Raw genomic sequence first — 14,673 nt, forward strand, 5'->3', positions numbered from 1 at the left:
GGCAGCATTGAGGAGAGACCCCAAAGCCGGTGGGTGTGCCCATGTCCTGCCCAGTCTAACTTGGGCACAAAGTCCCAGGGGATGTGCCCATTGTGAGGATTAGGCACGGCCTTGACCTCTTTGAGGATGGTGACCCATGTCCATTACCCACCTTCTCCCTTTCCAACTTGTGTCTCAGCTGTACAGTACCTTCACCCTTATCAAGGCTCCCGTGCCCTTTCAGGAAGGTGGGCATAAGGGATTATGGATCACAGGGCAGGAGGAGTGCTAGAGCTGCCGTCAGGGGACCCTAAAACCCCAGACCCTATGTTCCTTGGGCATGCCAACTTTTAGGTAAAAGCCTCTGATCAGTTATGTCCACGCAGGGTCGTGGACTGCCAAGTTATAGTCATATGACAGATGACGTCCTGCTGACACGCACTGGCGACACATTTACATCCTCCCACATGACACCCTCCGAGACCCAGCAAACTCAAACCACTCTACCCCTCAGCCTTCCCACCCTGTGTGTGTGCAGCCTCCAGTGGCCTCACCTCCTGCAGAGCTGTGGCCTTGTGTCCTGTGACGAGCCTGCACATGATGATGTGCTCGAGCAGGATTACTTGGAAGGAGGACAGAATGGGGCTGCAGTCGAGCACTGGGGGTGAGAGGCAGGGGTGAGCATTCGAAGCGTGGGCGGAGGAGACAACTGAGGAGACACTGACCCCTGCCTCCTAGGGGCTTCGAGCCCTCCGGCCACACCGGACACTGGGCCAGCACCCAATCTGTCACCTTGCTCGGTGCCCACAGCACCCTCAAGCGAGGGGGTGCATCTCCCTGTCTAGGTGAGGAAACAGGCTCATAGCATGCTTTGGTGACCAGAATATTGTAAGAGCAAAAAATTCTGGAGGGATCTGTCTTCCATCCTCACCACACCCCGACCCAGCTGAGTGCTCAAGGGCACTCTGGACACAACACATTCTAGAAATGCTGAAGTTGCCTGGGAGACTGAGACCACGGTGATAGGCCTCAGGCAACAGTGGGGGGACCCTAGCTTCTGGCTGCCCCAAGCGGCCGTCCTCACATTGAAACCAGACAGCACTTTTCCCAACTCATCTGAAGGGAAAGAACCGCAGCCCCCGCGGGCGTTGGTTCTCTAGCTCTAAGGCTCTTCCCCAGCAGCACTGACAAGGGCACAGGGAGTGAATGAGGTTAACAGGCGCACAAGCCAGCCAGGGATATGTGGGGCTCTGGGTTCCTACTAGTCAAAGGTCCTTGATCGCACAGGATGGATTAGTCAAGCATCCAGGAAGAACCCAGGGCCTCCAGAGGACCTGCTGTCAGTCACTTCCACTCCCAACCTCACCCTGAACACAATCCACATCACAATACTGATAAAAGACAGCAAAAGCAGCCACCGCCTGTTTCAATTGAGCACTGCCGCCCCAGCAGCCCCCAGTGGAGTCCCGCTAACCCTCATGGCTATCTTGCGCAGTGCGGGGGACAGGACAGAGACGGCACAACCACCCCACAACACAACCCCCTGGGGATCAAGGATCCAGTCCAGGCCTGGTCTGCTCTGCCCGAACCTGGATCGTCCCCATCTGCCAACTGGGGTAACAAGACCCATGGGGCAGGGACCCGTGTTGCAGTCTTTAAAGGTCCTTCAGACTCAGCATAGGAGGTGGTGATCGGGCCGCCCACCAGGGGGCTACTTGACCCACTGAGCCCCACAGAGCCTGACTTACTCTTGAGCTTCTCCAGCTGCATGAGGGCCTTGTCTGTGTACTTCTGTGCCTTCTCTAGGTAGCCGGCTTGCATGGAGTGCATCACAGTCACCTGGTGACAAGATCAGATGGTGGTGGTCACTGGGGCCCTCTCCTCTCTCACCTGGGCCACCAGGCCCCGGCCCCTCCAAGGACTCACCAGGTAGACAAGCACGCACATGTGCTCCTTGGGCAGCCAGTGGAAGAGGTCAGCGGGGTTGCTGGGCAGGATCTCATCATCGTGCAGTGTGGAGATGGTCTGGATGCACTGCTGCAGCTGCTTCAGGCATGGCTTCACGCTCTTTACCTGCAGCACGCAGACAGCAATGCACACCTGAGCACCCGTCTGCTCCTATCAGGTGCCAACCACCCTTAGGAGGCAGGTGCCCACAGTGGCAGCTAGCCAGGTCCTGCCTGCCCATCGGCCCCTCAGCCCTTCCTTCCCGGGAACTCCTACCACACCCACCACTTGCAGGAAACCCACCCCCCCAGATGGGTCAGCCAGCTTTCAAGGCACAGGGCAGGGCCAGGAGGGTCATCTGTGGGACTGAGGCTCCACCACCACCCAGCGCTGGGCCCAACACCAAGGCCCGGCAAAGGCCTGTTCAAAGACCCTGCTCCAGCCACATTTTCTCCTTCCTGCAGTGACCCCAAGAGAGGAAGACACGGCTGGTTATCCTGGGGGGTGTGAAGTGGCCACTCAGAGTCCTGCAGGTGCCGTGGTTTATACAGACTGGCCTTTCTGCACCAGGAAGCCCCATCCTGAGGCCCTACAGGCCATCTCCACAGCCATCAGCACCCTGTGAGAGTTTGCACTGTGCTCCTATGTGTTGACTGAAGTGCTCGGCCCAACAGGCAAAGGTGGGTGCATGTGGGGGAACCAGGAAGCGTGACAGAGTGGGGAGGGTGCGTGGGGCAGCACCGTCCAAAAGGCTGAGACGTTCCCCCATGTACAGGTACAGCTGCTCCTCAACCATATGAGGGTTATGGGCTTTTTGTGCGTGTGCCTCAAACACAGCTGATTTTGTTAGTCCCTACTCAACTCCCACAAAGCTGTCATTAACTGGGGGGTGGTGGACAGACACTGCTTGAGCACCTGCTGTATGCCAGGCACCATGCCAGAATCCCCAGTGTATTTTCTTGGATTCCCCAAACTGCCCTCAAAGTCATTTGACCATTCACACACTGAGTAGATGTGTGTGAGGCCACAGCTATTCCCGCTATAAGGGCAGAAATGGGACAGACCCATTCCTGGAGTGCCCTCTGTCCACAGAGGCACAGTACTCATACCAGAGCACAATAGGGCTGTGGGGGAATCGAGCCCCGAACGACAGACGTGCCCAGTGGTGAGGGACAGGAGGAAATCGCAGAGCTGATGTCTTAGCTTACAGGCCCACCCACCACCTGCCTGCTTCCCAGCAGCCCTCAGGTGAGAGGCACTACATACCTGCCCAGCATCCAAGTAGTGGGTCACCTGGAGCACCAGGAAGAAGACACGCAGAGACTCTTTCTGGATGGGGTTCCCTTGCCAGTTCTCAACTATCTGTCCACAGAGGGTCAGCAGTGGGTGGACTTCCTGCAACTTGCGCTCCATCAGCAATAGCTGGGGAGGGAGAGGTGCACGTGCTGGGAGACCCTCCTGGTACAAAGGACTGCCGCCCACCTGCCCACGTGCTGTGGGACTGCTGGCACCACGAAGGGAGGGTGCATAGCCGGGCTGGAACCCAGGTCTAGGCAGCTCCAACCCAGGCTGCTCTTCCATCAGCACAAATCCCACAACCTGGAACCTGAGTTTTACCTCTGAATCCAGCTGGGGGACACGGGCCTGCCCCTCGTGGCTGCCTGCCATGCGTGAGGGTCTGGGCGCCTGAGGGGCCACGACATGGCAAGCAGGCGAGGCTTTGGCAGACCTCGTGGGGACCCGGCCTCACGTCCACCATACCAGCCCCAACCCATCCAGCCTCCACTTACCATCCCTTTGCTGAGCAGGAACAGTGCCCTGGAAAAGAGAGGGGTAGTCATGTCTGGGAGACTCAGGCACCCCCTGGGATGACTGTGCCATCTCAACATTCACAGGAACCTAACGAGCCACCTCTGGGACAGTTAAATGGATGACAATGGACCCTGGCCAATTAGGTTTGTTTTATTTATAAGAGGGCTCTATTTTGTTCTATTCTATTTGTTTTTAGCTTTTTCCTGTTTAGACACTCATGTGGTTCAAAAGCTCAGAAAGCAGAAACACGTGCTCAGAAAGCACGGAGGGGCAGGGTACAGGACAGCACATCCACCATAACCTTACTCTCGCTGACACAGCAGATCACAGGTTCCACATCTGTGGACAGCACAGGGTGGGGCAAGGAGAGAAGGGGGGTAAGTAATCAGGCTCAGGTGCCCACACCGAAATCTGCACCTCACTGTGGCCCCTCTGTGCCCACACTTCCTTGCCTATAACCAGCCAAGCCCCCTCGGGCTCTCCTGAGGGTTAAGGGGATGAAACTCAGGAAGCCTAGGCATGTCAGCAGCCTCGCTGCCCGCTGTCCCCACCCTCAAGGGTGGCGCAGCCAGGAGATTTCTACTGTCTTAAATCTTTCTGCACTTTCTAAACAAGCACGTACTGCTGTCATCAGCAAGAAAAATAATAAAATGAACACATTAAAAGGTTTACGAGACTGCCAAAAGACAGAGGAGGGCAGCCCAGCCTCACCCCAGTGCCTAGGGGCTCCTCACGGCACTGGCGTTGGGACAGGCTTTTAGGATCGGCTGTTGGGCTGTCGTCACAGTTTGTTCAACATCTAAGTCTTTGTCCCGCCAGTCTATGCAGAGTCCCCATGTGCTGCAGCTGACACCCCGTCAAATGGGCATCGTTCCAGGTGAGTAGACTGAGGTGGAGGGGGGTCCCCGTCACACAGTGAGAGATGTCTATACTCCCAGCCACCTCGCCATTCCTTGTTACCTCACGGCGTGGACACTCTAGAGTCTACTGTCTGACTGTTGAAATCTAAGGCCTAGAACTTCATGTCAAGGTTCCTATATTGTCACATCACTAGGCCATATCCCCGAGATCAGAAGTTCTGTGTCAGGCGGCCTGTAGGCGCCATGCCCTAGTGAGGCCCACCCAGGTCACCCGCCCACAGTGGTACAGAGGCCTGTTTGAGGACACTTGTGAGTGAACATGTGCAGTGTGTGGCCATCCCCATGCCCTGCAAGGCATGAGTGTCACCCTGAATCCAGTGACGGCCACAGCACGAGGAGGATAAGACGGGCCAGGAACACAGACCAGACTGTGTGACAGTGTCCATCCCAGGGCAGGTTGGTCGAGGGATGACAGCCTGTGGGGAACTGTGTGGACCCCTGTGAGCACTTGCAAGTCCAGAGCTCAGAGAATGGAGTCAGGGACTGTTCTGTCCCATAACCCCATGGGACAAGCTTAGATTTTGTGTTTCCAGAATCCCAATGCACACAACAGAATAAGAGCACTGTTACCTGGAGTCTGGAATCCTACTACAGAGGATTCTTCTCTTTAGGGGAAAAAGAGACAGACTGGAGGCTCTCTTAGAGGGCACACAGTGAAGCACTGGTGGCCTCAGACCCCTGACCCCAACCCCAGGGCATTAGCCTCCAGGTAGTCTAAGCAGTTTCACGCATAACATGAACCTATGTCCCTTCTTTTACACAAATGTCCACTTACTCTGTCTCCTGTTATGTATCTAAAAACTCCTGGGTGTCCCCTCAGTGGGGACACTGGTTGCCAAGCATGCTGCCCACACTCTCTACAAGCACCACTCTTGCACTGCACCAGGAAGGGGATCAACCCAGAAAATCATACGAGCCTTTTTTTTTTTTTTTTAATTTTTTTTTTTAACATGGACCACTTTTTTTTGTCTTTATTGAATTTGCTACAACATTGCCTCCATTTTATGTTTTGGTTTCTTGGCCTCAAGGCATGTGGGATCTTAGCTCCCCGACCAGGCACCGAACCTGCACCCCCTGCATTGGAAGGCCAAGTCCCAACCACTGGACCACCAGGGAAGTCCCACAAGCCCTTTTTATTTCAAGAGATACTAGGAACGTGCAAGTGCTGATGGTGCTGAGCATGCCAGCTGCCCCTCACCCTTACAGTCAACTCAACAACTTCTCACTTCATGAATCGATGGGGCAAAAGCATCTCGGTGCTGCCTTAATTTGCATGTCTCTTACTATGTATAAGGGTGGCCATCGTTTCATGCTGAAATGCCATTTCTATTTGTTGTCCAGGATCAAGATGGCCAAACTCTTTCCAAGTAAGAGGAGGAGGGGCCCAGGGAGAGGGTGCCTACCGTGTGTACTCAGATCCCACCACCCGGGCGTACTCGGCCCCCACACCCAGGAGGTCACAGGCTGACACCAGGTCCTTCTCAAGTGTGTGCAGTTGCTGAAAAGAAGAACAAACAATGACCCTCATTTCCAAACCACTTGCTTTACAGTACCTGACCTTATTGCTGGCAAGTTAAACTGAACCTCCCTACGTCAACAATATTGCCTCAGTGTCAGTTTTCAGCTAAATTAAGCATATTATCTCATCAACAGTGTTTGGGTACAGAACTCCACTTCGTTTATAGTGTACGTCATCTAAGCTTAATGGTGCATACAGCCAGCAGTTAACACTCACAGGTGCAGACCCCTCCAGGGCTGTGCGAGTATGTCTGAATGCTTCCCAGGTCACTTTCAGGGGGTGGTCACTAGGGGAGCAGCCAGAGGAGCCTCAAACAAGGAGGGACTCTTTCAGGGGTAAGTACCTATGGGAGTTTCAAACCCAGAAGCCTTGACAGGCTGAAAGGCAGGGACACCTGTGGGGCCTTGGTTGAGATCTTGGGCTCCGTGCTCACAGCACAAACCAACTCTGTGACCTGAGGCAGGTGACTCACCGCCTGGCCTGCTTCCTCCTCTGCCAGCAGGCACAAAAGCACATGGAGGATAAAAGGAGGACAGTGCACCTGCAGGGCAGGAAAAAGCCTGGAGGGAAGGCAGGGGCCCAGGCTAGGTGAGCTCTTCTCAGCAGGGGACCCTCTGAGACAAATCCTCCTGGCATTAAGGCTCCCCCAGGGAGCAGAGGACACTTGCAGCCCAGCACCCACTGTGTGTTCAGGCAGGTGATGGGGCTTTATCATGGAGGGTGGGCGAGAGGTGGCCTAGTGGGTAGGTTGTGTCAGGGTCAGGAGAGGATAGAGGATGGCCAGTGCTGGGGAGGTGTGGGCAGAGCCCAGGATGAAGAGGCACTCCTCATGAAGGAGTCTACCCAGCCCCCGGCCTGCAGACTCCTCCACTGTAGCCAGGAAAGCCCAGCTGAGAGAGCCCCTCACCACCCGAGCATCTCAGAGTGCAGGGACCAGGCACCACCTACATCTGAGGAGCTTAAGGGAGGTTGAGGGCAGAGGGGCTGTGTGGAGCCCAGGGTGAGGCTATACCCCAGCATGCCCCAAAAGTGGGCTCTAGGAGAAAAGGCTTGACTCCAGCATTTGTTGCCCAATAGGCAGTCCCTTGGAATCTCTGCACAGCTCTCAGAAAACAGAGTGGACCTCTGGCAAGAAATGCTCCCTAAATTTTGACAAATGCAGGCCAAAGGGAGCAACAGGAGGGAGGGGAACATGAAGACTAGGCCCCAAGTCAGCTCCAGGGGAAGGACACTCCCACCAATCACCCCAGGTGCTGCTGAGTGAGAGGCCCACCCTGGGAGTACCGCCTCCTGGCGACAGTCTGGAGGGTCCAAGAAACGTTCCTGTGTCCCCATCCGCTCAGTACAGCAGCCTGAGGAAGACCCGTGTGTCCCAGAGTCTGCTTATTTGTACTTGGGGCAGCTGTGCCCCAAGGTCACGGCCCCCAACAGGCACCCATGCATCTCGGCCAGGCCCGCAGTACTCACAGCAAGCTGGAAGAGCAGGCGGCAGTGCCAGTACGGGGTCTGCTGTGAGATCTGGATTGCTTTCCGCAGCAGTGGCTTTGCTGCATCAACGGAATTCTGAAAGGAAACAGTGAAGTTTGGGGAGGAAAAAATAAGGTGGATTCCTTATGCAGCAGCTGCAGAGCCAGAAGGCCATTCCTGTTCACACTTACCAAAGGATTTGTGGGTTGCCAATGTGCTTGATTAAAGAAGAAAAGATATTTTATTAGACTCACTGGCTGGGAAGTTTTTGCATCGACCTTAAAATAACTCCCCACTCAACTAAACTGAAACTAGCTTTAGTTCAAAATCCTGAACAGTCAAATTGATAACAATTGCTCTTTCCTGTTCTGCAACCAGAGAGAGGGGCCAGGGGCGTGAAAAGGGGTCACTGCTCAAAGCTGGGAAAGGCAATTTTCAGCTACACTTGACGTCAGGAACCAGCTTAAGGTAAACTATATAAACTTGTTCAGGAACTAATCATCTTTAGCCTAGGAACAAGGCTGTTTTCCAACAGTCCTCGGTAGAAAAAGATTCTGCTAGCCTTTGTTAGCAAGTGATCACGCATGGCTGCCCCATGCCAGGCGTGGGAGATAAGAAAATTATGAGAAGTCTTAAAAGCCGGAAGGGAATCCACTCCTGAGAGTCCCAGTTTGCCACTGTGCTTTGCTACAGGGAGAGGGAGTTTGCTTTCAGAAACCTTCATATGTTCTTACCTCTTGACAGTATAATTCAGACAAAAGACTTGCTGCTTCAAATTTAACATCTTCAAACTGCGGGATCTAATGACGTCCAGTTAAGGAAGTAGAGACACTGCAAAATGGTCAGGTTAAAAGGGCCACAGCTCAGCGTTCTTACACTGCAGAGGCTGGCCGGACAGGCGTGTCCCCACCCGTTCTAAAACCCCAAGTTCACATATTCCCCCAGTAATCCCTGAGCTTGCTGCTGGCTGGGTGTGGAGCTAGAGGCTGGGGCATGAAGAGGAGCACAGCACCCAGGGAGAAGCTACTGGTCTGAAGGGATGCTCCAGGTAATCTGTGGGGCAAAGCCCAAACCCAAGGTGTGCATTATAGGTAGGATTCAAGTTTATAACACATTTTTTTTATTTAGAAAGAGTTTTCCTTAAAGGGAACAGTACCAAGAAAAGGATACTTGCTGTGATATCAACCACTGAAAGAGAAAGAAAAAAGGATTAATTCTCAGCCATACGCTTTGCACCTGCTTAACTGGCTCCACTTTGGGGTTTACACAGGTTGTCTTGTCACCAAAGGCTGCAGGTGTTCAGTTAAGTGGGAAGATGGCCTGCTCAGCCTAAGAGGGTGGGCTTGCTTTTCCTCTAATCCAGCAACCAGGGCATGTCTGGGGGAAAGGGAACATGAACTTGCTCCCCCACTCACGGGCTTCCTGTCCTGCCAGGCTCCTGAGTCAGAACTGGAGCCCTCTCCCACTACAGCAGCAATGCTTCACAAGGGGAAAGAGCACAGAGGGGCCACCACATGCCATTCACTGTAGTACGCCAATAGCAAATCATGACGTGAGGAATTAATTACAATTAGAGAGTACGTCTGTGGGTGTCAGTCCTTCCTGGAGAAGTGACATTTAAAAGATGTTTGGAAATGAGCAAAGTTAGCCTCAGAGGGGAGGGAAGAGTACTCCAGGAAGGACTAGTGTGGGCAGCACCTGGCCAGGGGAAGCAGGGATGATTCTGAGTTCTGAGCTCACCATCCCTCTCTGCTAGTACACAGGCTGGGACGTGGTTCAGACAACGACATGCTCCCACTTGGCCGTAACTGTGCCCTGGAGTTTCACATTCCAACAGGAGGCGGTGAGGTCCCAGGACAGTCCACCACACCACCACATTGACCACAGTCTGTCAGACCATCAAGGACTCAAGCATATACCTGACGCTGTTCCTGCTGACCCACTGATCCTGCAAACATTCTCAGAGCCTCAGCGGTTGCTGGAAGGCAGATCCAGAGCCCAACAGAAGACTCTTACTTGCCATGCTCTGTCGTAGAACTGTGTGTGTGGTGTGTGTGTGTGTGTGTGTGTGTGCACGCGCGCGCATGTGGAGGGAGGTGGTGGGGGTTGGGGTGTCTGGGGCTGGGCCTTGAAGGATGAGGATGTAGGTATGGGTGTTACCAGGCAAAGAAGGAAGAGGAGGTGCTCCAGGCAAAGAAGAGCAGAGGGCCAGGCAGGTGAGGCTGGAAGGCGCATTTGGTCTCTGTGCCACTCATGTGACTGTGGGTAAGAATGCCCTGATGTCACCCCTGGAGCCTGACCCAGTCAGATGCATAAAACAAAAGCACCCAATCAGATCCAAGTTTTAAGAGCATCTTAGATGCAGCAAAGGATGCAGAGGGAGGGGGAGGAGGAGAAAGAGGAGCCAGAGGCTGAAGGCCCATGGGTCTCTTGGCCGCCAGGGAGAAAGGCCAGTGACGCCAGCGGGACAGCCTTGGAGCTCCAGATGTGTCTGGGGCTGAGTGGTGGCCAGGGAAGTCACCAAAGAGGCTGGGGAAGACTTGGAGCTGGTCTGGAGACCAGCTGCCTGAGAGACACAGGTGGGCCAGGAGGGGGAGCTATGGGAGTAGAGGAGAGGGATAGAACAGAGAGAAAGAGGTAACATGGAGAGCCACCAGGCTCCTGTGTCTGTCACACACACATACAAGTGCACGTGCACATAGAGCCCAGGCAAAAGGCACTCTGCAGCCAGCTGGGTGTCCCCTCCCAAGGCCCCCCTGCAACAGGGTCAGGAGGAGCTGAGGGTCCCAAGAGGGACAGGGCCAGTGCCTGCTGCCAGGAGTGTGGCCCCAAGTGAGGCTCCTTGGCTGAAGACCATCTACGTGGACAGTGGGGACAGGCCTAGCTCCAGCCTCGTGTGATGTCACGAAGCTGGTAAACACAGAAGTAGGGGCCTGCTTTCTACAGAAGCCACTCCTCCTCACTGGGAAGGGCAGTCGAGCAAGAGACACTCCTGAAGGCCACCAACTGGGAGGAGGGACAAGACACCGTGTAGGAAACTCTGTGACTAAAAAGCTGGGTTAGGGACATGCTAAGACCTGGTCCAACCTCGAGATTCTGTAGTTCCATGACTTAATCTCCACATGCAAGACATATCTCAGGCAAGGCCTCCATACTCAAGGGGAGCCCTTTAGAGAGAGTACAGGGTGGATAAAGACACACATGAGAAGCATTTGCCTTCCACTCGGAGCGCCGTGTGGCTTGCTCTCAACAACCCAGCCTGGTAGCCAAGGCGAAGTGGGCTTAGTAAACCCACCACCTACAGCTGAGTTTCCAAGTCAAGCTTGGCCATGCCTCAGGACCTGGCTTAAAGCTGACTACATCTGTGTGTCACTGCCCCCCAACAGAGGTGAAGAGGGCAACAAGAGGTGAAACTCCTCCAGTGGGGCAAAGAAGCCTTCCTTATGAGTCTGTGGCCCAGGGATGCTCTCCCCACTGCACAAGGCATACTCCAAATTCACGTGAGGACAGTCCACAGAAGTATGTCCATGGTGGGCAGACTGTGAGGGGACACAGCCAGTTGCCTACAGCCTGGGGAGGGCCCCACTATGCCGACTTCTCCAGCGCCTTGGCCTGTGCTGCTGGGCCCAGGCCCACATGGGCCCATCAAATGTCTCTTCATTTGGGGCTTTTGTGTGGTTAACATCTATTCAGTAGACATTTGGGCTGGACCCCACTGACATCTCTTTTCTATAAGTCAGATGTGTCTGTTAATGATCAGTTTCTGTCTCTGACAGTTCTGTTTTCTGACCTGAGGGCTGGAGAAAGAGCATCACAGCCCCCTGGGGCCTTTAGTGACCACGGGAGCGCTGGAAAGTAACATGTCCAAAGTTTTAAGACTCAAACCTTCTGGAAGGCTTTGTCTGTCAGTGTGAGAGGCTGTCAGGAGCGCTGCTCTAGGGGCCAGAGGACAAAGTTTGAGGTGTGGACCCACATGGGAGTTAGCAACACTCCAACTCCTGGAGGAGCTGGATCCTAGTGGTCCTTAGCATCCATTTCCCAGAGCCATGACCTGCCACCATTCTCTCATGCATGCACTGTGGGCCACCACCCCCCAACACACACACAAATTGGAGATGTTGGATAAAGCCCCATAATGTGCCTCATCATGATTCTGTGTCCCCAGTGCCTAGAATGGGCTGACACACGGGAGGCTCTAAGGAAACATTTGTTGCACGAATGATGACTTTATCTATCATCACAAGGAAATGAGGGCTTCCTCATGCACAAATGGCCACAGAACTGAGGCTTATGCTTTTTTTTTGTTTTGGCTGCACTGGGTCTTTGTTGCTGCGCGCGGGCTTTCTCTAGTTGCAGCAAGTGGGGGCTACTCTTCGTTGTGGTGTGTGGGCTTCTTACTGTGGTGGTTTCTCTTGTTGCAGAGCATGGACTCTAGGCGCTCGGGCTTCAGCAGTTGCAGCATGTGGGCTCAGTAGTTGTGGCTCACGGGCTCTACAGCGCAGGCTCAGTAGTTGTGGTGCACAGGCTTAGTTGCTCTGTGGCATGTGCGATCTTCCCAGACCAGGGATAGAACCTGTGTCCCCTACATTGGCAGGCGGATTCTCAACCACTGCGCCACCAGGGAAGCCCAGGCTTATGCCTTTTAAACACAAAATTCTAATTCCTAAGTGGCATCAGACATCTCTTTGTCTTTAAACGTCACTGTTTCTTGCTCAGGCATCAGTGTCAGTGACCCCTGAGCCGTCCCCGAGATGACCCATTTCTGAAGCTGTAGGACTAGCTCCATGTCAAGGTGAGCCAGTCACTTCCCCAGGATTGTCAGTCAGAAGCCAATCAAATCACTTGGCTTTTGTACCTTTTTTAACACTTGCAACATAAATTCATAATCAGAAATCTAGATATTAGAAAATACGTCCATCTCACAAATTACCTAAGGTTGCTACCTCAACCTATGTTTTACTTTGTAACATTAAAATACAGCTTTTATGTCTTCTTCCTGTCATGGGAAAGCAGCCAAAGTGAGAGTCCCGTCACTGCCAGGAAGCCTGCAGGTGTGAGGCAGAGGTGTGAATGACCCTACCAGAAGCCTCTGGGGTCACCTTGGGGTTCTCAGGAAAAGCAAGGGTCACCACAGGGCTAGCACGCACCCTGAGGGGTGGAAGGGCTGGGATCAGCACACTTCCCATTCCTAGGGCATTCAGTTCAGGGCTGAGTGTTTCAAGGCTTCTTGTACCTCATAACCAATGTAACTTTTTCTTAAAAATCAGGTTTTTTTAAGTCACCAAAATGTGTAGAAATAGTTATCAACTGCAACTCCTCTGGGATGGAAGCACAACATTCAGGAGCCAGCCTTGCCTCTCTCTGCCATGTGACCATGGCTACAAGCAGCCCGGTCAGTATTGTCATCGGCAAGTCGGAAGTGGTCTCTACCTTGTGGGTTTGGTGAGGATCCAAAGAGACAGTGCTCCAAGAACCATGAACGCAGGGCCTGGCATGTGGAAGGCACAAAGAATACTATAATAATTCCCAGGCAGGAACCGGAAGAAGTAGGGGTTGCAGGGGAGACGGGGGGCAAGTTGGTAGAATCATGAAGTAAATGGAACTGCAAACAGGAGGAAGCACAGATACTCTTCCATGAAAATGCTTAACACCAAGCTCTGCAAATGCAGCTTCTGTGCCAGGTTCTGCTCCCAGCTGATGTGGCATGGAATTTACCAGGACACAGCTGTGATCCTAAAGGATGAAAGATGTGCTCCATCTGTGCCTGATGATGAAAGGCCCAGAACTGAGCCCTTTCAGGCCTTAAAATAAGAAAGGGAAGCTTTTAATCACTTGCTGGGAAGGTAGCCATAGACTCTCGGGCTAAACCTGGAAGCACCATTAAGGAGTGTCTGACTGGCAGTTTGGAGCTGCTTTCTAAGTCAGACGAACAACCACTAAAAAGTAGCCCCATTGCAAACACACAGAGAAAGCAAACGTGGCATCAACACAGATGCTGCAGTCACAAAAGACCACTGTCCAAAGAATGACTGCCTGGATTATACCAAATAACGAACAATCCATTCCAGAGAAGTAGCATTTATTCCTCTGTGGCTTTCAAATCAGCAAAATCTAAGGATGATGATGCACTTTCCAGATAAATTAAGAAAGTTAAGGGGGAAATAAATACACATCTAAGTACAGATATAAAGATTCTCAGTTCCACAGTGGAAGCACAAATGACTGAAATGGAACTGTTTGAAAAACAGTAAAATATAAGAGAAGACTGAATATTTACACAGGAATAGTATGTGGCAAGAGGAAAGACAACAAGGCAAAAATGAAATGAAAACGAACACAATCTGACAAAACCTGTAGAAATAGCTTCACAAAGTATCTAGCCAAGAGATTTCGATGTAAAGCGACATTCCTTATAATCATGAATGATTTAGTCAGAGTCACAAAGGAGTCAAGAATTCTGTTGAGGGGACTTCCCTGGTGGTGCAGTGATTAAGAATCTGCCTGCCAATGCAGGGGACACGAGCTCGAGTCCTGGTCCGGGAAGATCCCACATGCTGTGGAGCAACTAAGCCCGTGCGCCACAACTACTGAGCCTGCGAGCCACAACTACTGAAGCCCGCGTGCCTAGAGCCTGTGCTCCACAAGACAAGCCACCGCAGTGAGAAGCCCTTGCACCGCAACAAGAGTAGCCCCCACTCGCCGCAACTAGAGAAAGCCCGTGTGTAGCAACGAAGACCTGACACAATCAAAAATAAATAAACTAAAAAAAAAAAAAAAGAATTCTGTAGATACATCCACATCCCTGCCAAAACCATAAGCAAAAAAAGAAGGCTCTCTGGTGAAGTGTCTTGTCATGTACCGTAATAGTTACAGGACCTGCTGAATAGATCCAGGGAATGAGGCAGCCAGCAGGTACTCCGAAGGCCTGCAAAGGCAGGTACAACTGAGAGGCCAATGGCTGCAACTTGGATAAAGCTGCTGAGGAAAGGGAGAAATACCCTCCATCCCTCTGATGGGAACCCTTAACAA

General features: G+C 52.8%; 1 protein-coding gene across 2 annotated transcripts in view; it reads right to left on the reverse strand.

Annotated features, from left to right (window-relative positions):
- Positions 1 to 14,673, reverse strand: part of MAU2 (MAU2 sister chromatid cohesion factor) — a 30,669-nt gene that overhangs the window by 8,512 nt on the left and 7,484 nt on the right. For both annotated transcript variants that reach the window (XM_061190177.1, XM_061190176.1), the window contains exons 2-10: positions 8,815 to 8,832; positions 8,379 to 8,444; positions 7,645 to 7,740; positions 6,062 to 6,156; positions 3,717 to 3,744; positions 3,193 to 3,348; positions 1,906 to 2,052; positions 1,728 to 1,818; positions 534 to 637 (exon numbers count right to left, since the gene is read on the reverse strand). In XM_061190177.1, the coding sequence (XP_061046160.1) occupies positions 534 to 637; positions 1,728 to 1,818; positions 1,906 to 2,052; positions 3,193 to 3,348; positions 3,717 to 3,744; positions 6,062 to 6,156; positions 7,645 to 7,740; positions 8,379 to 8,444; positions 8,815 to 8,832 (801 nt within the window). The remainder of the gene's footprint in view (positions 1 to 533; positions 638 to 1,727; positions 1,819 to 1,905; positions 2,053 to 3,192; positions 3,349 to 3,716; positions 3,745 to 6,061; positions 6,157 to 7,644; positions 7,741 to 8,378; positions 8,445 to 8,814; positions 8,833 to 14,673) is intronic.

This window comes from Eubalaena glacialis, chromosome 4 (assembly GCF_028564815.1).
Source record: "Eubalaena glacialis isolate mEubGla1 chromosome 4, mEubGla1.1.hap2.+ XY, whole genome shotgun sequence".
NCBI lineage: Eukaryota > Metazoa > Chordata > Mammalia > Artiodactyla > Balaenidae > Eubalaena > Eubalaena glacialis.